The sequence below is a fragment of the Electrophorus electricus genome, chromosome 3 (assembly GCF_041902795.1).
Source record: "Electrophorus electricus isolate QZ-2024a chromosome 3, ASM4190279v1, whole genome shotgun sequence".
NCBI lineage: Eukaryota > Metazoa > Chordata > Actinopteri > Gymnotiformes > Gymnotidae > Electrophorus > Electrophorus electricus.
In genome coordinates this window covers 6,134,519-6,160,099 of record NC_137499.1, presented here as the reverse complement: position 1 = coordinate 6,160,099, position 25,581 = coordinate 6,134,519, and the positions used below count along the sequence as shown (strand labels likewise).

The 25,581-nt window shown below is 45.2% G+C and overlaps 3 protein-coding genes across 11 annotated transcripts in view; 1 reads left to right on the top strand and 2 right to left on the bottom strand.

Annotated features, from left to right (window-relative positions):
- Positions 1-2,991: 2,991 nt before the first annotated feature.
- Positions 2,992-13,060, bottom strand: fah (fumarylacetoacetate hydrolase (fumarylacetoacetase)). Of its 2 annotated transcripts, XM_027004532.3 has the most exons (14): positions 12,855-13,060; positions 12,563-12,673; positions 12,337-12,458; positions 11,974-12,023; positions 11,335-11,425; positions 10,076-10,173; positions 9,372-9,424; positions 8,834-8,933; positions 5,828-5,958; positions 4,955-5,030; positions 4,810-4,856; positions 3,918-4,019; positions 3,643-3,760; positions 2,992-3,343 (listed from the first exon to the last, which is right to left on the bottom strand). In XM_027004532.3, the coding sequence occupies exons 1-14, from the start codon at positions 13,020-13,022 to the stop codon at positions 3,267-3,269; spliced, it is 1,344 nt and encodes a 447-aa protein (XP_026860333.2). In that variant the 5' UTR covers positions 13,023-13,060; the 3' UTR covers positions 2,992-3,266. The 2 variants fall into 2 exon arrangements, with proteins under 2 accessions (XP_026860333.2, XP_026860334.2); XM_027004533.3 differs by lacking the exons at positions 8,834-8,933; positions 9,372-9,424.
- Positions 13,061-13,324: 264 nt separating this feature from the next.
- On the bottom strand, positions 13,325-20,776 carry zfand6 (zinc finger, AN1-type domain 6). 6 transcript variants are annotated; one of them, XM_081710027.1, is made up of 8 exons: positions 20,284-20,776; positions 19,140-19,388; positions 18,184-18,211; positions 17,588-17,745; positions 16,608-16,692; positions 16,333-16,424; positions 14,502-14,594; positions 13,325-14,092 (listed from the first exon to the last, which is right to left on the bottom strand). In XM_081710027.1, the coding sequence occupies exons 2-8, from the start codon at positions 19,165-19,167 to the stop codon at positions 13,944-13,946; spliced, it is 633 nt and encodes a 210-aa protein (XP_081566153.1). In that variant the 5' UTR covers positions 19,168-19,388; positions 20,284-20,776; the 3' UTR covers positions 13,325-13,943. The 6 variants fall into 6 exon arrangements, with proteins under 6 accessions (XP_081566153.1, XP_081566154.1, XP_026860284.2 ...); XM_081710028.1 differs by having other exon boundaries at positions 16,333-16,421; positions 20,284-20,729; XM_027004483.3 differs by lacking the exon at positions 19,140-19,388 and having other exon boundaries at positions 20,284-20,728.
- A 100-nt stretch (positions 20,777-20,876) lies between these two features.
- Positions 20,877-25,581, top strand: part of mthfs (5,10-methenyltetrahydrofolate synthetase (5-formyltetrahydrofolate cyclo-ligase)) — a 41,975-nt gene continuing 37,270 nt past the window's right edge. Inside the window, exons 1-2 of one of the 3 annotated variants that reach the window (XM_081710031.1) lie at positions 20,877-21,158; positions 21,979-22,267. In XM_081710031.1, the coding sequence (XP_081566157.1) occupies positions 21,048-21,158; positions 21,979-22,267 (400 nt within the window). In that variant the 5' untranslated portion in view covers positions 20,877-21,047. The remainder of the gene's footprint in view (positions 21,159-21,978; positions 22,268-25,581) is intronic. The other 2 variants (XM_035532067.2, XM_027004518.3) reach the window with 2 other exon arrangements.

The following is a 25,581-nucleotide window of genomic DNA, read 5'->3' as shown; positions in this document are numbered from 1 at the left end:
GTTTGAAACCCTGGCTGTCAATGGTTTTGAGCTTGTCATAGTTACCCGGCAGTTCCAAAGACAGTTCCAAAAGAGCTCAAATGCTCAGCCATGGCATTCACTGCTTATTTTGCACATTACTTGTCGTCTAGAATGTAGAAAAACACCTGACAGATTATTAAAAAGGTTAAAAATGTGATTTTCATTGGTGTTGGCCTTTAAAGAAATGCCCTAGAAAGCTAAAGAAGCTAGAAATGGATGAGAAATTATGAGCATGTGTTAGCCGGATCTTATTTTCATACTGCTAATCACCCCGACCAATTGCATTTGCCGGGCAGCTGTACTGTGGGCATGTTTCAGTATAATAATGTATAATTGATGTATAGAATTAAGAGATTTTAAATGGCTTTGCTTTGTTAGAACTAGGATCTAGAGTATACTCATCTCAAAAGCTCCATGCCCTAATTTTGGCCTTCTCTCTCAAATAAAAAAAAAAAAGGAGTCCTTCCCCACCCTTGTCTGCAGATTGGACCAGGAATCATACAAATTCTGATGATCAAAAAGCCCTGAAATGGCCTTTAGCATAGACTGTTCCAAGCTCTAGCTTAAAGGCAATTTTGCAACACTTTAGGATCTTAAGTGCGATTAGCAGTTCTTCTTATCAGAAGAGATAATTTTTATACATGTTGGCACCCTGGACCTAAAGAGGATAAGAAATTAACTAATGAGGATCATAAATTGTAAAATTGTGCATTGATGAGATGGAAAGTGATAAGTCCCCGTCCTTAAACGTGTGTGTGTGTGTGTGTCCCGTCAACCCGTGTTATTAAACATGCTGACTGCTGGCCAGGACTAATGATGTCCTCAGTAGAAAAGCACTGCACAGCGTTAGCGACAGATTTAACAGAGCAGTTCAGCCTTGTGCAGGAGAATAATGAGCATTCTTTGGAAAATTCAGCTGTAAAATACGACCTCTTGTTGGCCCCCCATCACTTGAACATTCAAACATCAACAAAATTGAGCTTTTACACATAATAATGTTATCATCCCCTGACTTTTCAAGCCTAAGCACAAATGGATACCATGAAAATACATGTTTTTCTATCTTTGGAATATATTATTTATAGCTAACAATTGAATATTTCTAGTGGTCTTATCCTAGCAGACTGTCGCTAGGAGTGAAGGTACACTGGCCCGACGTGTTTTCATCATTCACGTGCGCTTCCTCCTTCATGCGAGTTTAAGGTCAAATCCACTGTCCACAGCCTCCCACCTACTCCGGTCATGGAACAACGTCCATAACAGGCTAATCGTCTATTGAGGCAGACACAGAGAGTGCAGTGAGAATAACTCACATTCAGTCCAACCACATAATACACCATGACCGCAGAAGATGCACGCCACCTCAGGATCAGCAGCGTCTGTTCCCAGTTCCAACCCTGAGCCACTACCTGGACCCAAAGCATTTGAGAGATGATCTTTCCTTTGTAGCATTTAGCAGATGCTCTTGGCCAGAGCGACTTATAATGGTGCTGAGCTGTCTGCAAGGATGAAATCCTTATACTAGTATAAGACTGAGTCTAAGGATATCATTAAGCTCGAACCATGTCAGAGGGAATATACACATGGAAAATGTATAATTTTTTAAATGCACAAATGTGTAAAGAGGTAAGTGAAGGATTGGTGATTAACTAATTTTGTCAAAATGGCTAGGTATTCGTCAAGCGCTTGTTGAGGAGGTTGTTTAGTTTATCTGAAAAGGGCTCTGCTGTACAGACAGGTAGGCAAAAATCACTCTACCATCTAGGTGTGAGCACCAGAGAGAGTTTTGAGGCATCTCTTCTCAGTCTGATGAGGGGTGGTGTTTCAAGATATCTCAGCAGAAGACCGTTAAATAAACTACAGGTCTATGAAGGGTTGCCTACTTTATGATCCCTACGACCCTTGGTACATTGACCAGGCAGAAGATACCGCAAAGCCAGCAGACAGCTGATGCAGCAGGTCAGAATCTTGGATCTTTAAGATCTTTGGATCTTAATTGTTCATTCTTTTGGTGGGAAACACTGCTAAACCGAGTGGCTTGCGGGCCAAGGGAAGGCAGTTATCGGTTGTTGTTGGTGTAATTGTCAGACTAAATGTGGACCAGAGCAGCGATGTGCAATGCATGACAGAATGACACTGCTTACTAATCATTATGAGCCAAACACAGCAGGTGAGTATAGAGTGCAGGAAAGGCAATCAGTCTAATGACACAGCTTTTATGCTGTTACACTTTTTACACTGTGTGTGCTGTTGGTTACATGCGCACACACACGCATCCACGTACATGCATTGATACAGATGAGATTTCTGTTTTTTTGAAAGAACACAATTAACATACCCACGCAGCTCACAGAGTTCACACAGATGCTCTCAGCCAGTCTCCCCAACCCACACACACACACACACGGAGTAATTGTTTAGTTTGGTGAAGGCGTTGGAGTAATATGTACTTCTCCAGTGCTTCTTAGCTTCTCCAGCCTCCACACCCATACTGGGACAGAATGAGAAACAGGAGCCCATTTGGAAAAGCAGTGGCAGCCAGTGTGTCCTTCGATAAGGCCATAAGGAGGTCAATCGCGTTTAACTCCCTGACACAGGAGCAAGTCTTTATGGTTTGAGCGATCAATTGTCTTGTTCTATCCACATGCCACGCACATCGCCAGATTCGTTAGTAAAGACTGATCCTAGATCAGCACTGCTGCTCACAGGCTTGATGAACATGGGCATTGATTTTTAGTTGACTGAAATGTAAGAGTGGCGATTCTATCAATGTCTGCATGGTATAACCATAACAGAAAGGCTGCAACATGTGAGGATGCTGCCAACACTTGTTGTAAAGAGCAAATAAAAGACATCGAGACCCAAATAAAACAAGCTGAACTGGATATTATTAACGTGTAGCTTGTAAGCTGCGTCTGTACCAGTCAAAAGTCCAAGAAACTAATCAGAAAATGAAATATAATCATCAAATGAAAAGGAATCAATCAATTTATTGCTAGATTGACAATAACAAACACATTATTGATTTATGTAAAGTTCACACTGAGAATAAGCCTTTGATATTTCCAAAATAAATCTTTAAAGGCCTGCACAAGTAGCCTTCATTGTGGCAAGAGGTTTGTAGAGGTCGTGAATATTTGAACATGACTGATGAGGCATTAAGAACTCAGCAGGGTGAGTGAAGGATGGAGGGATGAGATAGAAGAGAAGAAGAGGAGAGAGGAGGAGATGGGGAGAGGGGTATGTTACTGTTGCAGGGCAGGAAGGATCTTTCCCATGCATGGCCCGAAACCCACCCGGTATCCCAGACCCTCACAAAAGCCTGCCAGAACAGAGAGGGAGAGAGGCAGACATCTTTAATAAATAAGGTACAATACAAGAGTAATCAAGTGAAGCAGGAGTTACAGTACTGGCTTCAGTGTGCGGTCAGTCACTAGAGCCTTCATACAACCCCCCCGCACACACACACACACACACACCCGCCCACCCACCCACCCACACACACCCACCCACACACACCCACCCACACACACCCACCCACACACACCCACCCACTCTCAATCTCAATGCACATTTCTTGGTCTCACAACCGTCTCCCATGCACACACGCTCCAGTCCCACCTGTAATGGTGACCTCATCTCCATCCTTAAGGAAAGTCCTGGTCTCTCCTCCACCCAGATCAATCATCTTTGAACCTCTCCACGAGAGCTCCAACAATGAGCCGAAGCTTTTGGGTTCCTATTCATGCGCGAACAAACACAAACACAAACACAAACACACACGTCAGTGCTACTACACAAACACAAATCCACCTGTAAAATAATAATATCTTCACAGTATACCAATAATACATCCTCTCTTTCTCTCCCTTTTCCACACACACACACACACACACCGGTCCACTGATGGTGCCAGATGCTAGTAGGTCTCCTGGTCTGACGTTGCATCCATTCACTGTGTGATGTGCCAGCTGCTGCTTCATGGTCCAGTACATGTACTGAGGAAATACAAGACATGTCAGTGTCGCTCTCACACACACACACACACGCACACGCACACACACACACACGCGCACACACGCACACACACACGTATAAACACACGCACACGTATAAACACGCACACGTATAAACACGCACACTTGACTTGATCCTATTTCATTAATCATGAGATCCATGACTAGCACACCGATCAGCAAATCAAATCTTGTGACGCTTGATATGGCAAAGAACCCTTAAATGTATACAGTATGCATTTACCACTAAAACTCAATCAAATAAAACTATAACCTATAGGTACTGACTGTATCGACTATAATATTAAACTACACTTAATAAGCTTTAGTAGCTTCTCAGTGTTCAGCATGTCTGGTGACAATCCCAGTCGACTGTTGTTGATAGCAAGCTAGATTAAACCCCTCAATATCCCACGCCTTAGAAACAACAGAGCCATCGTCTATCTGCTGTTACAGCGGGGAGAGGCCGTTACTGAACACCGCAGTGCGCCAGCCATCTGCCGGGCACAGATAACACCCAGCCTGGCACTGAGCGGGTACGGGCATCGGCCGACTGAGCGATAGCACGCAGCTTTAAGTCAGCAGAGACCAACACGTTCCTCGGAGGCCCTCGACAGTGCTGGCTGCCTCCGGCAACGAACGCACGGTATGGTAATTGACCTTGGGGGTAGAGGCTGGGGCGGGGAGGGGTGGGTGAGGCAGGTGAAAGCACAGTTGGAGAGGCAGGTCTGCAGGGCGTGTTCCAACATGACGCTCAGGACCAGTCTCTCACCTTGAAGTTGGACTCGCAAATGCTGGCTGCCTTGGTCATGCCTACCCCTGGGCGGAGCGAGAAATACATTAGCCAGGTACAGCTGAGCATCATGCAGACTCTTAATACAGTGACTGTTATATAAAATCTAACTGCACGTACGTACCTTTGATGGAGACAAAGAGGTTGATGTTAAAGGTGTACGGATCACTGTGGAGGAGGTATGGGAGGGGCTCCGGGTCCTAAAAGTGTCGAAACGCCATTAGGTCAAATGTATGGGACGTTTATGGAGGGAAGCACAAACACGGGAGGTCGAGCACCAACAATGCACCCAAACGGGCCACGTGACGCGAGATAAGAGCAGCAACTCAGGGAGCAGGTTTGGGTGCGTTCCATTATCCCCACATACGCAGCGTGTGCGGCGTGCAGCTCCGCTCCTCTCTGTCACGCCGTCACACCTCCTCCACGGCATGAGCCGTCGTGGCGGAGAACGAAGCGCTAATGTGTCAATGACTGATATAACTGCATGTCAATTACATTTATTGGTGGTGTGGCCTTAAACCACTGATCAGTTCGATACAAGTATGCTTCAAGCGTCTGGCGGACACGTTTATGTGGCCAGGACACTAAACCCAGTCTGAACTGAGAACTGAATCGATTTTCCATCCAATATGACACACATTACTACGCTCACAACCAGCCTACTGAGACACTACGTTGAGACTTTCGGATATGACATGCATACATAATAATGCACACGTAATGAAGCATAAATAGGCAATGCTGTGTTCACAATGCTGTGATGAGAGAAGTAAACCTTCAGAATAAGCATCGTGGAAATATCAGTACCGGACTCTGTAAACAAAATAAAGGGGATTCTTGACATTTCTTTCTGTGCTCCATTGCACTGGGATTGTGTGTGCAGACATTTTTAGGTCCAACAGTAACACTACGTCATGAATTCTGCAGGACCTCCGCATGCAGTGTATGAACGATTGAGCTCGATAGGTTCTGATAGGCAAGAATCGGCTTGGATTACCTGAACTGGGTTGGCCTCCACGAAGGGCATCAATGCCTCCATGGGAACCACCCAAGGTGAGATGGTGGTGCCAAAGTTCTTGCCTAAAAAGGGACCCAACGGTACGTATTCCCAAGCCTGGATGTCCCTGGCTAGGGAGGAAGGGAGAGAGAGAACAAAGTTATAGATCATCAACTTCCAGCATTAACTTTTAAGCTTCTGACTCAGTCGAGTGGGCCTGAGCAGCTTTTCAAGGGCAGCGAGCACAGCTAAGAACAGATGCAGAATGCTTTCAAACACGCACCATTCCAGAAATACAGACATAACGAGAGACATGCACTTCCATGCCCACAATTTGTCAGGAAATTCCTGCTTATCATTCCGTTAAGAAGTCATAATGTTAATATTTTACGGAGTGACCAAAAGCCTGCAGACTCAGATGGTTCAATGCGTGACCAATTTCTTTCCTGATCTGAGAAGTCAAAGCTTAACTCAACTGTGCGGAGAAATGGTTTCATAAAATGTGATGTTAATTTCAGTCTTGGTCCAGCTCTCTTCTGATCTAATTTTTTCGCTTGCACACACACACACACACACACACACACACACACACACGCATACACATTTTGTGAACAGACAGCTGTATAACCTGCTAACAGGCAGCTAAAGTCTAAGCAGTTCCCACAACCCTCCAAACAGCTTAAAGCTGCTCAGATAATGTCAGGCCCTTACGCAGTAATGTAAATAAGAGAGAGAGAAAAACAGAACATGTTGCCTAATTATTACATTCTTCTTCAAAGCTGTGGTGCTCATCTTGCCGTCTTGGAATGTTACTTGGTGAAGTCGAATCCATGCATGGACAAAACCTGTTTTGGTATAAAGGTATCTGATATTTCCCAATAAGTCCCATCAAGTGATGGAAATATCCTGAAAATTATCAATACAAACAAACTGTGGTTTTGTTTGATTTTTTTTAAAATTTATTTATGTTTTTCGACAGATATCTTATTAACCTTGTTAAAGACAAGCACATGTCATTTGAAATAATGGCTTATGAGATTACGCAGTAAATTCGGCTACGTCCCTGCACGCCAGCGCAGCGGCCCCTCTGAAGAACACTGGCTCCAGCCTCGGAAAGCAGGAACTCCGCGTTCAGCCAACATCTCCGAACAAACGCCAAGCACACAGCAGTGCCGCAAATGCTTTTCCGTGCCCGCCGGCAGACCTTGGCTTAGGAGTAACTGGAGTTTCTCACTTCCAACGAGTTCACAACATAACATTGACATCTTCGTTCTCTGGACGTTGGGAGAAGTCGGGGTGCTCAATGGAATAATAATAAATAAAAAACAAACAAACTGACAGTTACTCTGAAAGGCCATTATAGCGTGGCTGGGAATCAGCACTGAATCAAAGGCACGGCGAGGCTAAGACAGACCGAGCTAGAAGGAGCTTTGTACAGTGTGCCCCATATTTCAGAGGCCAGAGGAGGGCAGCTCTGGACATCTGCCTTCTGCTAATGGAATATGTCACCATTACCGTACTGCAGGCTATCCGAATGGAAGAAGGCAGAGAACAAGCGCTCTGATCTCTCCAGACATAAATAAAAAAAGGCAGCGTTAATGAATGGGCCCTACCTGTACGTTATAGTAGAAATATTCTTTATATATTCTTAAATAGCCTTGCCTTTTTTGTGTTTGCTTAAATCCTAGGATTTCGTTTTCATGTATTTACATAACGCTCTTACATGGCTCCCCCTTGTGGACAATCTTTAAATGGGTGCGAGTGAGCTACAGGCCAGGTCCATGAGGTGTTTTGCATCTAAAAACATTACATACACACGTAACAGAACGATCATGAAATAAATAACTGGGGAAAAATGAAAATACCTAATTCTTGGATTTCTCAAAACATCCATATTTTGAAAGCCGCTGGCTAACTATGTATTGTGAAATCACTCCGCATGTCTAACTTGAGCTTCTGACTGAAATGCCTTAAAAATTTACATGACCACATGAAATGTTCAAAAGTCCATTTCCAAATACGGAATACAAACTGTATGCCGTTCACTTGCTCCTCACTACTGTAATTCCATGAGGCAACATGATGACTTCATATGATTACATAGCAACTCTCAGCATGCAATGCTCTCTTTAAATAAATAGTGACAAATGTAGTTGTTTTGATTCAAAAACACTAGTATACTGGATTTGAAATGTAAGAATTCTTATTATTTTTTTAACAAAGAAGGGTGGATTTTGTAAATGTAGGGAGATACAATCATGATTCTCCCAGCTTGCGCCACTGGGTGTGGTTCTCACTGAACTGCCTGGGGGGCTTGATTTGTTGAACAGAGGGATGTCAATCAAGCATGCTCATTAGAATATTAGGACCGTGCCCAGACAGATAAGTCTCAAATAGGTCTGACCAGCAAATTTCTTTTTTTGTTTTGCTTTGTTTTTTGCAGTTGTTTTCCTTTCTTTGCTTCCCTTGAAAACTATGCATAATGTTTTATATTACGGTCATGTCTGGTATGAACATTTTTAATATTTTGCTCATTATTCCCTGGAGGTTTAAAAAGGCAAAAACCTGACAGACCATGAACACCCGTTTTGCATCACTGAATAATACGTTATACCAGCCATGAAGAAAAAGCGCTGAGCCGAAGAAGAGCGCTTACGTAGGCCTCGAGCTAGGCGCACCTCACCAGAGCCAAGGCATCACCACAAACGTGACTATGGAATGTTTCAATTTTTCAGTTCCAGTGAAAGTTTCTTCACTGTCCAAGCCGTCCGGCCCTTTCGGACCTCCCAGGGCATGCGAATGTGAAAGCAAAACCATGCAGGAACTGCACCACAAGAACATCACGAGGGAAGGTGCCCAGAATGGTGCAATGACCGAAAATGGGAGAAAAATGAAGAAAAAGCTGAAAGTGAAGAAGGTCTTGTTTGGAGCGTTTGTGCGGCGCCCCTGCCTGTCTACGTCCCACCGGGTGTATTGGGGGCTGTTGTTTGGGGGGGGAAGCCTCACCGCTCCAGTCGTTCATCAAGACCATGCCAAAGATGTACTCATGGGCTCGCTCCACAGGAATGGGCTCTCCCAGCCTGTTACCTGGCCCCACAAAGAATGCCTACAGAACACACACACACACACACACACACACACACGCACACACACACACGCGCGCACACACGCGCGCGCACACACGCGCGCGCACACACACGCGCGCACACACACGCGCGCACACACACGCGCGCACACACACGCACGCACACACACGCACGCACACACACGCACGCACACACACGCACGCACACACACGCACGCACACACACGCACGCACACACACACGCACGCACAGCAGCTGTGACTTCAATAATGACAGAAGAACCAGGCATGTGCCGCATACAGTTCTGAGCTGTGTTCATGAAGTAAGGTCACACTGTATATAATCCTACATAAACGTACATACATTACAAAGAGTCTTTCATCTTTGTTACTTTTGCAAATCTACGCAGTGAATGAAAGCACATTGCAGCAGCGCAGGTGACAGGAAGCACCCCCTCACCATCTCCAGCTCAATGTCCAACTGCTTCGATGGTCCAAACACAGGAGCTCTGGCTGGGAATCAAAGAGGAAGAAGAGGAAGAGGAGATGCGTCAGCGCAGCACGGACCGACAGCTGTTCGCAGCAGTCGCTCAGACTCCTGCCTGGTAAAACTCGGGAACGCGGCACTAGATCGGATCGACCGGGTTGTCGCGGCCCAGCCACGGTCAGCGCAGCGTGGCGGCGTCATGGAGATGAAAGCACGGGTGTGGCGGGACAGCGACCTCTGGGGTCTTTAGGAGAGCAAAGTCCCCTCTGACTTTTTGCCATGAATGCCCTGTGGGTATTGAGTTACAGGGCTGTGCTCTCTGTAATTAGGGCCTAATGACTTGGCTGCAGTTGAAACACACTGTGTCATGGTCCTCTGTGATAAAAGACAAAGACAATACAGTGGTTCAAAGGGAGGCCGGACTGTTATTTGTCATTTTAGGCTTTCCAACAAGTAGTGTGACATTCAAATGCCCTTGCAAATTGTCTCTGGGTCTATTTGCCTAACTGCTGACTAGAGGGTGCTGTTGCATGTCGAGAGAACGATCAAGTTTGTGGACCGTGGACAGAGCACTGAGACAAGGAAAACAACCTTAACGTTTTAGCGTGTGTGTGTGTGTGTGTGTGTGTGTGTGTGTGTGTGTGTGTGTGTGTGTGTGTGTATGTGAGTGATGTTACCTGGGTCTGGCCTCATCTGGCCCCGAGGTCTTCTGATTGGGGTTCCTGAGACTACAAGCGAGGAAGCTCTCCCATGATAGCCCACTGGTAGCCTTAGCCTGGGAAGCAGAAACATTAGGAGTCTCTCCCTGCAGGACACACTGCCACTGAGCAGGCCACCTCAGGTGGAGTGGCGCACCAAATCGGACACGTCCCCACATAACAGCATGACAGCAGACCCACACATACCCGACACCCTGTCCAAAAACCACCAAAAAGGTATGAGAGAGAGTGTGAATGATCTTATAGAGAGGGATACGTGCCAAATTGAAATGCAATCACAACAGTGGGCAAATGCGAAAGGCAGTACACATGTTACCTTTCAATAGCAACATGCAGAATGAGCGCCAGGCTGCAAAACAAGACCTCTGTTATGCTGTTTTCACGTTGTTTTGCATTTAAAACTCAGAATTGAATACAATCTTCCTTCCACCTATTTAACGTCACTCAGTCCACCAGAAAAGACAATGTGTGTGAATTTGTGTTAAATAAAAAAAAATGCTGACAACGTGTCCAGCCTGAATGCAAACTACCTTGAAATCGACTCAGCTGTATTGCATTCCACTGCGTGCGGCTGTGAATGGACCAAAACAATGCGTGTCCTTGCGTTTCAGTCAAGAACGGCGCGGTATTTGACTGCAGTGAAACGGAATGCCTGTCCCATCAGAGCCCGCTGCCGAACTTGCCCGTTTCACTCTCCAAGCCCATACAATGCCTTTAACCTTTCACCTTTAAGACTCCCGTTTCCCGGTGGAGCACGAGGACACGTTTACCCAAGCCCGAGGACACCGTGGCCGGTACCGGAACTCTCGAGCAGGCCGAGGTGAATCCCACAGCCTGTCCTGCAGTGCCCCTTCACCGTGCTGCTCCGTCCCCGGGCAAAAAACTCGAAGGATCAGAAACGAGCCCCCGGTGTTTCCAAGTAAGACCACAGTAAAGACGCGTGGCACTGAACTCCCAGGCACAGATTATGGCAGGGCTGAAGCTGGGGCTCACGGTGGACGGCGGCTATGCGGCTCAACCGCTTTGATACAAAGCGACGAGACTGAACGGGGGGGTTTGAGAGAGAGCTAGAGGGATTCCTCCAAGGTATTGCAAGCTGAGTCTCTCACGCCCTACGCGCGATGCACCGCAAGGACACCCGAAATGTTCAAAGTGAGACGGAACCAATGCGTCAGGCTTGCTGACGGTGCTGGGGGCCTCGCTGGGCTGATGCATACCAGTTGGGCATCAGCGCGTTCTCCTTCCCACGGAACATGATCCCGACGTTAGTGGCGTGGTCTCGGGAGGAGTAGAAGTCCGTGTAGTCCCCTAAGGGAAACAGGAAGACAGAGGAAACGGGAGCGATAAAGAGGAAGATTCCCAGCAAAGTGCTGACCTGCTGGCTGTGGACAAACACGGACACGCCGTGTCGTTTGTGCGCTACACCTCGTGGAGAATTTCCTGCTTGATAACCGCGACTGAGTGAGTTACAGCCCAGTTCGATGAGGTGCTTCGTATCTGAAGGGCACCATGGGAGCGCTTCACACCTATAAGCTGCATAATGGGTTAGTTTGCAAATAAGGATGTAGCGCCAAAACAACAGAAAGTGATAAAAGTTTAGAGAGAAAAAAGGAATTGGTTTCAAACTGAAATCTACAGCGCCCTCTTCTGGCAAATGTTGAGTGTTGGCCACTGATGGGAACAGAAGGAATAGCAGCAGGTGGAGATCTGGATCTTAGATACCAAGGTACATGCCTAGAGGAACTGTACTTCTGGCAGGTTTAAGGAGAGTACCAGTAATTACATTAACTTAGAAGGGCGCAGTGTCACAAAATGAGACAGAGATAAAGAGATGAACTTGAAGCTTTGTTACTCACCTATCTCAGCCGGTAGATGCATCACTGCAAAGCTCTGGTCAACAAAAGCTCTGGAAACACACACACACACACACACACACACACACACACACACACACACACACACACACAATCTGTAGACACATTAAGCAAATCATGAAAAAATGTTTCACATAAAGTAGTATGAAAAATGGAGCATGTTTTCCAGGTGATACAACAGCCAAACTGGACACACAAACGAATGGATACTTGTTATCGTATGTTATGTGGAAAGTGGCGACTTTGTTCTCGTCGTCTCTCAGTACACGCCCACCTCCAGCTGGACTTCTGTTCTTTTAGTCTAGCCGTCATGCTTATTCTGAGCAATAGCACTTAGTTACGTACCTGCTCCTCAGCTGCACATCGTCCCGCAGCGTGGACTCGTTTGCGGATAGAAACATCTGTAGGTATCTTCTGGCTTCCCTCCACGCATCGTATCCAAGGCCCATGAAATCGTTGAGCGTAGGCTGTGCAAAGAAGCGCTGGTGGGTTTTTGTTTTGCCTTCGGTACAGGCTACCGGAGGCTAACAGCGAAAAGAAGCGAATGTTTCAAATGGTCTTTAAAGCTCACCTGGTCGAAAACGTCCTGACGCGCAGCGAGTTCGGGTCCGTTGAAAAGATGCTTAACGACGCTCAAGTCCAAGATGTGATCTCCAATAGCAACGCCGATCCTGTGCCGTGACTGAAACCGACATTTATTCACGATGCAAAGGGGAAATTGGCAACAACATTTAACACTTTGGCCGTATATTCTTTAGCCGATAATCAGTGACGGGATCTTTATAAATTGCCAGTGACGACCTGGTTAATGGTGCAACATTTCCCAATAAAACTGAGCCTAGAAATAAAGGATTTTAACTTACATTGTCTGGAGTCGAAAAAACTCCATAAGGGAGGTTGTGATAAGAGAAGTCTGAATTTGCGTCAACTTTTATGTAGGACATGTTGAAGTTGCAGTTGAACTCCGGACTACTGTTGAAAGTGAGCAGCACTAGTGCGAGTAAGCCTTTCCAGAAGTTTTCCGCAGCCATACGGAGCTCCCACCTCCCGATCCGGACGGCCGGCCAATCCCGCGCGAGCCTTTATATCCTCCCATCTCAAGTCCGTGTGGAAAACCTTGTAAACCGGCTTGCACATGACTCAGCACAAATCCGCTATGAGATTTTGCATAAAAGCAACACTTGGACAGTAAAATTAATACAGAAACATAATTTGAACATATGCCAACTGATTTATGTGATATCCCCAAATCCAGATCTAAACCGTAGGACATTTGTGCGTGTAATATGTTAACCAATCAAACAGATGAGGTGGAAGAAAACAAAACAGCTCATTTATCTGTGGACGCACTCTGATAGTTTTACTTTAGCAAATGATCTTTTTAATTAAAAAAATAATAGTAATAATAATATAAATAATAGTAATGAAAATTAAAATCACAAGTAATGATGTGCATACAGATTGCTTATCACACACAAACACACTTCTCCTGTGTTACTGATTATAAACCTTTCATCATGTATCTAAATAAGGAATAAACGATAAAAAGACCCACACACTTTAAACTGTTAATATTAAACTAAATCTGACAATTCAGTTTAAACATTAAAATGAAAAATAATTCACTGGTATAGCATGCAATCTTTGTTTACAGACTCCAGAAAAGTCCAGTCCCTCAAGTAGTCTCACAATATTCAAAGGAAAGTCCTATTAGTAAAACAAATTAAAATAAAAAAGCTTAAATGTTTGCAAAATCTCACACACACAAAATATTTAGAAACAAATTCGAAAACCAAATGTGAAATATTTGCCAGGCTGCGACCCCGTGTGGCATGCATGCTTTATAAGTCTATGCTGGTTCTATAGTTCAGAGTTCAAGGTGGAACTTGTGATGAGAGGGAAGAAAGGCGTTAGGGGATCCGCGACACCAGGAGGTCGAAGGTCGTCCAAGCTCAGATCTTTTTAATTCTTTCCCCGACGATGACTGGGTTTTCTTTCCTGATTTTCTGAGCCGCGTCGGCCTTGTAGTCAAAAGTGCAGCTGTGGAGGTCAGAGTACCGGTGGACACCGCAGAACAGGTTCCCGCAGCGGCACCCAAAGCCTAGCACAAGGGGGAGCGGGAATGAGCACTGCACCCACAAACGCTTGAGCGGCTAATGCAGAGCGACACGTGATTGGAAAGGGCTAGCATTACGCAAACGAAAGCATGCAGGCTGCACACCGCTTCCTTCCCTCCACTGTTAGCAGCCCTTGGTGTTTTTATTATAAATATAAATATAAATTAAAAAAAAAAGAAAAAATATATATATATATATATATATATATATATATTTTTTTTTTTTAAATATTAGAGAGAGAGAGAGAGAGAGAGAGAGAGAGAGAGAGAGCGCAAAGTGTTCATTTGAGAGATATGCAACATAAATTAGCAATTCTGATTTGATAGACCCATCATTCTTCTGTATCAAATGTAAAATTCTGAAGACCTTTTTCTGGACATAAAAAGATCGTACCGGTGAGGCCCACTTTTCTGCGGCAGGTGAAACATCGGTTTTTCTTCGGTTTGGACTTGTCCAGCCCAGCGGTGAAGGGTTCCACTGAGAGGTCTAATTCCGAGTCAGAAGACAGTAGTGAACATATTTGAGATACACGTTATCCATCAAAAACAACACACAATTCAGCTTGGTGGTTAGCTGGCAGGGCTCCCAATTCAAAATATTAAAATATATGATTCACATATGAAAATACCCATGGACTGAGGCCATTCACATTAAACACACTAACCACGAGGATACGGTCACATAGAGCCCATCAATGAATCAGTTATATGTTTATTGATATACCTTTCATTTCAATAAAATATTGAAATGAAACTAAAGCAGTGCCATGTAGATAAGGATGTTTCAGTACAATATCGATAAGTGAAATGTAAAATTTAATAACAACAATAATAATAATAATAACATTATTATTATTATTCAGTTACATTTATACAGCACATTTCTAAAACCCAAGGACACTTTACAGACAAATCCAATTAGTGCTTAGTTCAAATTAGTTAATCATCAATACTTTCTGTCCAAGTGTCTCATATGCTCATAATTTTATATAAAGCAAGTTAAGGTCTCTGTATTGTTTGCAGTAGAGTTAAACTGATTCTATAAAATCACTCTTTTGTACAAGAACATATAAGTAATATGTTACTCACGTTTTTTTCCCTAAACCTAACCAATCTTGGATGTGTTTCTCAAGAACATTTAATCTTACATTTACACCTTCAGCATTTGGAAAATGCTTTTATCCAGAATAACTTACATATATTTATTAGTATGACTGTTTGTGTGTGCACTCTGGGGGTTGAACCCATGACCTTAGCGAAAAACTAACAAACTAAACCAACACACACGAGAAAAGAAGGCAGTGATGTTTCCTAAAGTTTAAAGTACTTCTTTCTTGACTGCAGCCCTGAACCAAACATGAGAGAAAGCATTACTATTTGAAAACTGATCCATCAAGTTAAAATAGCTAAAATAATAAGTTGGAGAGGAATTAAAATGGCTGATTTCTGAAGCTTGTATTAATCTTGCAAACCCAGATACAAACAAACAAACATGACATTATGGAAAACAGCCCAACTGAACTTAAAAACAGCTCTCAGGAAGAATAAAGTGGCATTTCATTTAACTAGGATTTAGGGTTAACTAGCTACGCGACTAGCGCAGGTTACCTCGGCTTGCACCCCCCTCACCACTGTCTCTAGCTGAAGGATCTCCTCACACCTCCTTTTGCCTCTCCTAGTGCTATCTTCCACTGACCCACCTGACCCCGGCAACACAGCCATGGTCCGGCCACTTACGTTCTGAACACTAGCACTGCAAAATGCTCTTTTAACACACACACACACACACACACACCTTTGATTCTGATTTCAGTGTTCTTCAAAACAACTTCACCTACATTTCTCCTAAAATAAAGTGGACACACTCTCCAATAATACAAGATAATTAGAGTAACAGTTCCAAATCGGCACTTAGGAGTACACTAACAGTCAAGATCTAAACTATAGAAGCTAAAAACAGTACATCCCTGCTGCTGGGCCATCAGAGGGTATCTGAGGCTTTGCACTGGACTTTGTGCATTAGCTGGACTGCCCTGAAATCAAACAATGACAAACAGAGGCGCCCAGAGCAAGAGCGAGTGTGCGGGGGTCACGGCGAGGCCGTTTCCATGGCGCCTCATTGTCACATTGCCCTGGACAGACCTCAACTGCTTCATTCTGAGCTGAAAAAGCAGAGATTAAGGAGAGGGAGAGAGAGAGAGAGAGAGAGGGAGGGAGACCTGCACCTGCTACATCATCTGTCTTCAGCTTGGCCTGAGATGTTTCTGAAGCAGGCTCCGCCTGCTCGACTGCTGCTGTGGTTACGTGGCCTTGGCTGCTTGAAAGGAAATTCAGATGTTATTAATACCAACATCTGAGGCGGTGGACGAAGGCATTTTGGCAGCGATGCTGCACAGGCGTCGGACAGCCACGCAGCCAAAGAAACCGCCCTAGGACAGACACAGGGACGGAATATCGCGCAAAACACAAGACGTGTTCAGGCCGTGGACACAAGTCGTACCTGTTCTCTTCCAGCACCGGGCCTGGCGGGACCGGGGCGGACTGTGCGGGCGGACAGGCTTCCACGCTGCCCAGGCTGGCTGACACTGTGGGCACCAGAGGCGGAACCGAAAACAAAAACATCAACACTTCTGCACACCAGCCTGGGTCAGATGCTGCCACATGACTGTGGTTTGGTGTGGATACGGTTTTCTAAAGGACACGGCCGTGGTTGTGCGTGGGCACAGTTCAAAGGCATCACTGTGGTTGGGTATGGTCATGCTCCTCAAGGACAGGACAGTGGTTCAGTGTGGACACAGTTCTCAGACCCATAACTCAGTCTCTTGGCAGTTCAAGCAATGCTGTGAATGAGTCAGTTTGACCGTCGAAATGAACTGATAAGACAGTTGTAAGAAATATGGTGCAGATACTGTGACTCAAAAGGTGTTGGAACGTTTTGCGGCGTCGGTTCCTGGCAAGTGGGGCATGTGTGAAGGTCAAAGACATGAGTCTTGCTGGTGAGTAATGGTTCTGTAGCCACACAGAGCTACCAAGAGAAACCCAAAGTTGATATGGACATTCCATCAGTGCCCGACACTGACACTGTGCCAGAACTAAAGACTTCATAAACTCAAATCCAAACTAAACGCAAAGCCATTAGCATCATAAAACTAATTTGTTTTGTCTAGTTTTTTTTTAAAAACATTTTTGGAATAACATTACAGGAATATTTGGAAGTGGTCTGGAATTACACTGGAATACAATTTTAAGTTAAAAAAACAAAAAAAAACAAAAAAAACCCAAACATAACCCTCTACCAAAAAAACAAAACCCCACATAACCACCACAAAAAAAATAACACTTGTATAAAGTGTAGTTTTCAGTGATATCAGATTTCTTTTTAATGGTTGTGACATTTTAAAAAAATACAAATAAGGCCTTTAAAAAAGAAATAAATAGAAGCTAGTGTATCTAATGTGGTGTGTGTGCACGTGGTCTTACCTGGCTCGCTGACCCTGCCGCCGCCGTTGTGCTTCTGCAGGGAGTCTCTGTAGCACACGGAGCACATGCCGTTGGTGCGCGGGTTGCCGTAGAAACCGCAGCCCGTGGCGCACAGCAGGGGTGCTTGGGTCGGCTTGGGGTCCTGAGCCATGGCCCTCCTGTGGTACAGCCACAACAGAACAGCAGCAACGTCAGAAGGGAGAGCGTCGGGTTTGTTGCATCATAAACGTTCTACATCATTCCACAAAGTAAAAGTCTTAAGAGGACGCTAGGGATTCTGGGACTCCATGCTTTACTACAGTTTACAGTGGAGTCTATGAGACTGAAAGCACAAACACACTTTCTGGGCTGAGCCAATATAAAAGGTGGAATAACGGCTGCTCTTCCCTCGTAACGTCCCAGGTCTATCTGCCCAAAAGGGTGTGCACCTGCCATTCACTGATGGCCATTTCTTCTGCTACTGTCACAGTGGACATTAAACATCACACCTACATAGTCCCTGTGAGTGTGATGGGCTCATGCAAAAGTTCCAGGATGGGTTACCAATTGAATGAAACCTAACAAAGTTTGTGTGCATATTGAAAAGTGGTTCCTACCCGCTAAAGTGGTTCATTCCCTGCAGTGCTTGATTTTTTGGATGACGTTCCATGGCGGGAATTACAATCCATGAGGGAAACCAGAGTTAATTACACAAAAGCCCTATCTGCTTGCACATTAGGAGAGAGGTGCTACATCGTTCGGCCTTGCTGATAAATGATGCAGATTCAAAGAGGAAGCCAGAAGCGATTTTAAAATGCCGGTCCTCCGTCTGAGGTTTAAAGCTGGAGCTGGAAGACTCGGAGCGTCTTGCTATGTTCTGTCTCTTAAAACGTGATGTAGTGTGGAGCCCCATATTTTGCGCTGAAATGACAAAGCCTTTTCTCTTCCGAGTCACTGGGTGAAGTAGAAGGAAGCAGAGAGCAGATAAAGCTGCTACTCAAGCCTCAAAAGGAGCATTCCTGCAGGAAGTTTAGGGCTGAGAGGAGCGCCCACGCCAAACCGCTCCTGTTCTCCAACTACCGTGCCTTCCCTCTGAGGTACTGCAAACACACCGCGGCCATGCGGTGGAGTATTAACACTGTCCGCTGGGAGCACAGATCTGTACCGCCAAGATGATCAAGTTAGCACTTCAGCAAAGCAGCTTCAAGTTACGTGAAAACTGTGCGCAAAGTCAGATCTAGTTGAGACACGGGGAGTGGCTACACGTGTTCGCCAGTAAACAACACCATGGGTTCACAAAAAGACGACATTCACAAATTCATCCTCAGGCTAAAAGAAGATCTGCGTTTACACAATCGTCCGTTAACAGGGCCAAATAAAGCACATTTCTCACCCTATGAGCGAACACACTTACAACGTTATCATTGCAAAAGACTGGTTTAGTCAATGTTGAAGCCAAACTGCAGCCTCAAAAGCAACAACACTGCCGTCTAATGGCACTGCCATTTGTCAAAACAAGCAGATAAAACTAAACACCACAACAGAAAGAGCTCTGAACCATGCCGATACTTACCAAAGGGCAAAACAACATCCATGCGCATGTACGGCTGCAGGCTAGGCCACCGTCAGCGCTGGGCTCTTGTGATTTGGGCATGTTCACACACACACTGCCCTGTAGCTGGTCCCATCACCGGGCTCACGCACACCGCTAAAGACAAGGATGGCACAGCCAAGCCGCCGGGGACGCAACAAGCCAAGCTCCCGGAGCAGAGTCTCAGCCTGGGAGACTATGCATGAGCCAGGTGATCGAATGCACCAATGGCTATAAGAAAGACAGAAGCTATCCAAAAGCTAGCTTACCGCCGGTGTCCACACTTATTCAGACATTACGACAACTAAAGTAACAACACTAACTATTTGCATGCGTGCAGTTTTTAGGTTGATTAAGCTTCCCGACGTTATAACTCAGTTCATCTCGAAACCGCGCAGTGTTCACTGCCATAATCCTCTGTATTCTGCAGAGCAGCATTAAATAACTAGCTGGGAATATTGGAGTAGGAAATAGTCCATAGCTGGTAAAATCAAACGCAAGCAAAACACCTGCTTAAACCCATGTGTCATTATTCTATGCCCAGATATACTTCACTTAAATATGATAGCTACATCCATCATGAAAAAGTTGGACAGTTTAAAATGTCTGGAAGACTTTCAGCACAGTAGTTGGCCAACGTTATCTAGCACTTCCTCATCTAAGACCAGTAGTGATTTGGTAGGGAATATGTACTAAACAATGTTTGGTAACGTCTGTTTGTGAAGACCATAACTATTTAGGTCAAATTATCAGTGGGTGACCAGCCCGTAGGCTATGTAGCTAGAGTAAGCAAACACTGAATATCACAACATAACTAACTAGCAAGCAAATGATAGCTGGCTAGGTTTCCCGTTTGCCGACTTTAATAGAAGTAGTTATCTAACGATCTATCCATTTTGTCTTTTTTAGTAAGACATCTAGCTATCTAATTAGGTTATTTAAGCGCAGTAAAGTTATCACTTCATAATAGGGATCGTTATAATCCGCGACAAAAGTTTGCTTCCTCGAAACGTACCTATTTTTGCTTTGTAAAACGTGTCATTAAGCCTAGCTAAAACTTCCCAGCTAGCTTGCTAGCTCAGTTACCCGGCTAGTTTGCCGTTAACTCTAGGGGAGCAAAACTTACCTCCTGACTTCGCAGCTCTTATGCGAAAATAGGATTCAACTTTCTTTTGGGCGTCAAATAAAATTAAATGACTTTACTGCCGAAAGTAACAAGACTGGATCCTTGGCTAAGTGCTACTAGCCAGATGATTATTAAACACCAATCCGTGAGACCAGAGCTCGTCCCTTCTCCAGCTACTCCCACCCAGAACCAGCCTGTGACTTCTGTCACTCCATCCCCCCCTGTAACCGTTACCATGACGCACTAAACGGGCGGACAACGACGTCTTTATATCTTCGCGTTATTTTCAAGGCACATTTAAATGCTCCTTTTAATCGTGCATTTTAGCATGTGCACAGTAGGAATCATTTATTATCCCAGAACGCCTTGCTGCGGACAGGCCCACAGCGTTCTACTCTTCGATCGATCACATGCTTGGACAGCTCATACTAAAGGAAAACACGTGTGCAACTGTTGGGAAGACGCGCATTCTCTGTCGGGAACGCCGCGTTCCAGAATTCGGCCCGAACATTCGGATGTTCGCGTGTTATAAACTGCGGAACTGATTCTGCTCAGCCACGCCCACCAGGGCACGTGGTCGATAGCGCCTCGGCCGATTTGGCACACGTGTGTCCAGCAGATACTGTCGTCGTAAGAAAATGCAAATCGGTTAATGATGAGCTATTCGGTTGCATGTTAGCTAACGTTTTAACTCGTTCACGTTCAGTTCCGTGTTCCTGCGAAGCGACAACGCCGTGTTCAGCCCGCGAGTTCAGTTCGCAGCTATGGCAACCTTGCGTGCAGCCAAGCAAGCTCTTAGAAAAGAGGTAAAGAAGAGACTGGCCTCTCTGAGTGAAGAAGAGAAACTTCGCCAGTCACAGATTGTGTCTCAAAAGGTAAATGCCAGAATCTTACTTGGGCACAGCCAGGACACCATTCACACACCGAATAGTTCGCTTTGGTTCGGCTCACGTTCTGCACCGTCGAGCTGGTTGATTAGAGCTGCTTAGATAAATAAGTGATCAGGACTATATTCTGAAGTGGAGTTGAACTGATTAAATGGGGTAATATGGGTCATTCCATAGCTTGATGTAGGACTTCTTCCAAATTAGTACGCCATGTTTGTGTTATTCAGAGGGGGAGGCTGTACAATTTTATAGTATAATTCTGTGCATAGGTCCACATTAACGTATCATTTCCAAAATTAACGGTCTCTTTTCTGTGAGCTCTACTGGCACCTGTCGCTAGACCTGTGAGTGTGTTGTGCTGTAAGATGAAATGCCGATTACTAGTCTGATTTTACTTTAATGAGAATAAGCACATCAAGGGCACATTATTTAAACACACTCTTAAAGGAGTCATATATGGCATTTTTGCATTTTACTCATTGTCACCACTGGCCTGTCAAATAGCAAATGAAACATCACTAGTGGTTCACTTGTAAGATGTACCACTGGGATTGCTATAATTAGGTCTGTATGATATAGACAAAACCATACAGATTATAGGCCTACTGCTCCATATTGTAGTTGTGATGTGCCTCATAATCTATAACCTTGAGACTGTATGTCTGAGTCTCGGACATTTACAGGAAGGTCACATGGTTAAAGATTGACTGGCATGATTTTGACTAAATGATTTACTTTTGTCATTCGCCAGTAAATCCTAGGCAGCCCCAGAACTGCTAATTGCGTTCGCTTTTCCCGCTTCCCGCAGCTGTTCCAGCACCCCAGGTACAAAAGCAGCCGGCGCGTGGCTGTGTTTCTGAGCATGGCTGACGAGGTGTGCACTGACGCTGTCGTCCGTGCCGTGCTTGGGAGTGGCAAAGCCTGCTTCATCCCCAGGTACTTGGCCGGCGGCAACCACATGGACATGCTGCGTCTGAAGAGCCTGGAGGATCTGGCCTCGCTACCCATCACCAGCTGGAACATCCGCCAGCCTGCCGACAGCGACACGGAGCGGGAAGAGGCCCTGTCTACAGGTGTGTATCGGCAGGGTAGGAAATGTAAGTGTGCGTCTGAAATGGCCTGCAGCTCCACTTAAAATGTATTACATACGCTAGCGCCTAAGTACAGGTGACCGAAATGACTGTTTTTAATGTTGTTGTTGTTGTTTTTTTAAGCTTTCAAGTTTCCCTGACTTATTTGTGCTTACTTCGCAGTCTACGTGAGCAGTAACTGTAGCTGGTGTTTTAAGGTCAAAGTTATTTTTACAGGGCTGCTCTATACTGGAAAATGACACGTTTTTCCATGCATTGGTCTAGACCACTAGATGGCGCTCTCTTATCACAATAAGTACAAGCTAACTTTTGTACTGACACTGAGCATTGCGAATACCTCATTACATAAAACGTTTACATCAATCTTGCGCTAGTGTAGAATAATTAACCACCTGATAAACATTTTACCATTTAACTGAATTAACGAAATGTGACCTTGGGGCCCATATTTCATATTAAATATCAGTGAACATACCGGTGGCATTCTTTGTTGATGTAGGAGAGAATGCTACAGCACTAGATGTTTTTGTATTTCCACATGGCGTCAGGGGGCATTTGGCTGTCCTCTTTGCACTCTGGGTGCTGGCCAGAGGCTAACCGTGAGGTGACCCACCGCACATCCCACCCACGCGCTAAACTCTTCAGTCCTGTTGTGTCCTGCGCAACTGAAAGTACTAACAGCCTACAGAACTCAGAAGCAGCACCGGCCCCTCACCTCGGTCTTAATCCTCTCTTTCCAGGCGTGTGATTTCCCCCTTGGCCCGGCCTCTAATGTTTGCCTAATCCCACGTGATCTGCTCGTTCACTTAAGCCCAGACGATCCGAACGCTATAGCAATTAAACAATCATGAGTTATGGTGGGTAAAGCCTACTGGGAAGGATCATGTCCAAGTCTTAATCTCCACAACTTTAATTTATGAATCGGGTGTTTTCATTACGCGCAAGATTCATCATCGGCCGTCCCTGAGCAAAGCTGACCGGAAACGAATCTTAGCGTTGGCTCTGCTCTCCGTGGAAAGCAGAGCAGCGGTCTGTTTTTACTGACCGAAAAGACTGACGCTAGTACTGGTCCTCTGTGCTGGCACGGAATTTAAAGTAGTCCGTACAAATGGGGCCCAGAGCAGGAGGCGGATCCAGCTGGACCCGCCACAATGGATCGGGGGGGGGGCACGAATCCTGGAAGAAGAGTGGGTTGTGAGGAAACGGGGAGGGAAATGAGCCAGGTTGGAGGAGAGAGGTGGAGAGCAAGTGGGGGATGGAGGTGTCCAGTCGTGGCAAAGGATAGGCAGGCAGGGAGAAGAGGAGGAGGAGGCAGAGGAGAGGAAGTGTGATTATGGGGTGGCGGCTCACGGGGAGAACACAGAGAGCCATGGGCGAGTTTCACTCTGTGAGGAGCCACAGGGTTGTGGGGGAAGGAATGAGTATCCGTGGTGCTGCACAGGCAGGTGCGATGGTCACCTTGAGTCTCTCCATTTTTCTCTCTCAGACGGAGGACTTCGCCTTTAGCAATGGGTGTAAAGCAGGTTTAAAGACGTTACGTAGACTGACTAGCTACATGGCTCATAGAGAGAGAGAGAGAGAGAGAGAGAGATTCACACAGAGACACACACACACAAGAAAGCTTGACTTTCTACATTTTGTCTGTCACCAAACTGTAGGTGTGTGTGTTTGTGAATGTTTGTGCCTTGAAGCATTGCAACGCCGTGACCAGAGCTATTGTAACATGAATGGATGACCCGAACTCATTACTAGTGTGTTCTGGCTGATGAGGAGTCCACACAGAGCATTTAATCCAGCAATAAAAGGCCCCTCCTACTTCGCTGTCCATCCTTAAGGTCAGCTGAGGAGTGGTGGTAAACGATGGACGCCATTATACAATGCCAGCAAACAAGTAGAGCTCAGTGAACCATAATTGCCTATTTAGAGGTGAACCCAGGAGCAATATGCCGCTCAGTATTAAAACTCTGTCCCAGACGCGACCGCTGCATACAAAGTTTCAGCGGATGGTTTCTGCATAATACACTTTCGATCTGTTGACATTATAAATAACACGATAAACAGCTTGATTTTAGACACTGTTATCTAGGGACATGCAGCTCTTCACAGAGCTGGGCTCGTCACTTTGACATAAAGGTTCCTCCCTTAGAAAAACCAAGCAATGGAGTAGGCATTGACTAATTGATTTTCAGAAATGTTTATATATATATATTTGTATTGGCAGGATGTCATTTAAAGACAAGTCCCTCCATCAAAATGATGGAGTGACATCATTTGAAAATATGTCGCATCAAGGCAAATCCATGTGAGTGAGAATATTCAAATGGCCCAGTACACAGAACTCTACAAACAACTGAAGCATGAATATAAATGCAGTAGTTTCAAGAGGGGTACACTGTACTCTGTCACCTTCGTTATCGTACTGCTCTTACGCCTTTCACAAGTGCCTCAGAATATCCGGAGTCGAGCCCTGGCGAGCACACGGATGCGTGGTGCGACACGTTACGATCATTCCTGGCTCGAGCTGCGCAGGGCGGTGTGGCTCGGAGCCTGCCCGTCCTCTGGCTGCACGCTGAGAGACGGTTTGGGGATCGCGAGCTGGCTGGGAGCGCCCCCTCCACTATTTGAAGCTATTTTGGCCTTTTCCTCGTCTGCCTCCGCCAAAGAGCAGGATAAAGCGTTAGATGAAGGCAGGGAGGTCCCAAACGGATGGATAGTTTTTTGGATTGGGCAAGGCTCAGAGAGAGCATGCTGAGATATTGTATAATCTCCAGATATTGTTCTGAGATTGCTGAGCCCTGAAGGAGTAGAGTGGTATTTCTGGAAAGGTAAAGAGAGATGGGGATGAGAATATTTAAGAAGACACAGTCCTTGAGATCTGGAGGCTTGATCATTTTGAATTTATGCATATGATAATGACAAAGTCTGGCTTTCCAAGATGTGCAACTTTTTCGAATTAACAGGGTCAAATGAAGTCAGACCTGTTATGAGCGCTGCATGGTCTCTCCACCCCTGCAGTGCATGTTCTACTCAGGCTACAGATCTCAAAATATTTGATACCACCCTTCACAAGTCATTTTTCTTGCTCAGGCTGTATTTAAAGAGACTTTTTCTACTTCCCTGATAGGGTTTTCTTTCTCGTGTCATTTTGAAAAATGTATTCTTAATGGTTTTTCTGCTTGGCTTTTATGAATTATGAATGAATGCCAAAACAAGTGTATTATTACACTGAGAGCTGAAGTATGAAGAATTCAGTGGAGGAAAGACTGCTGATGATTACTGCACTGATATTGTGATGTTCCTGTGTTTATCAATATTTAATA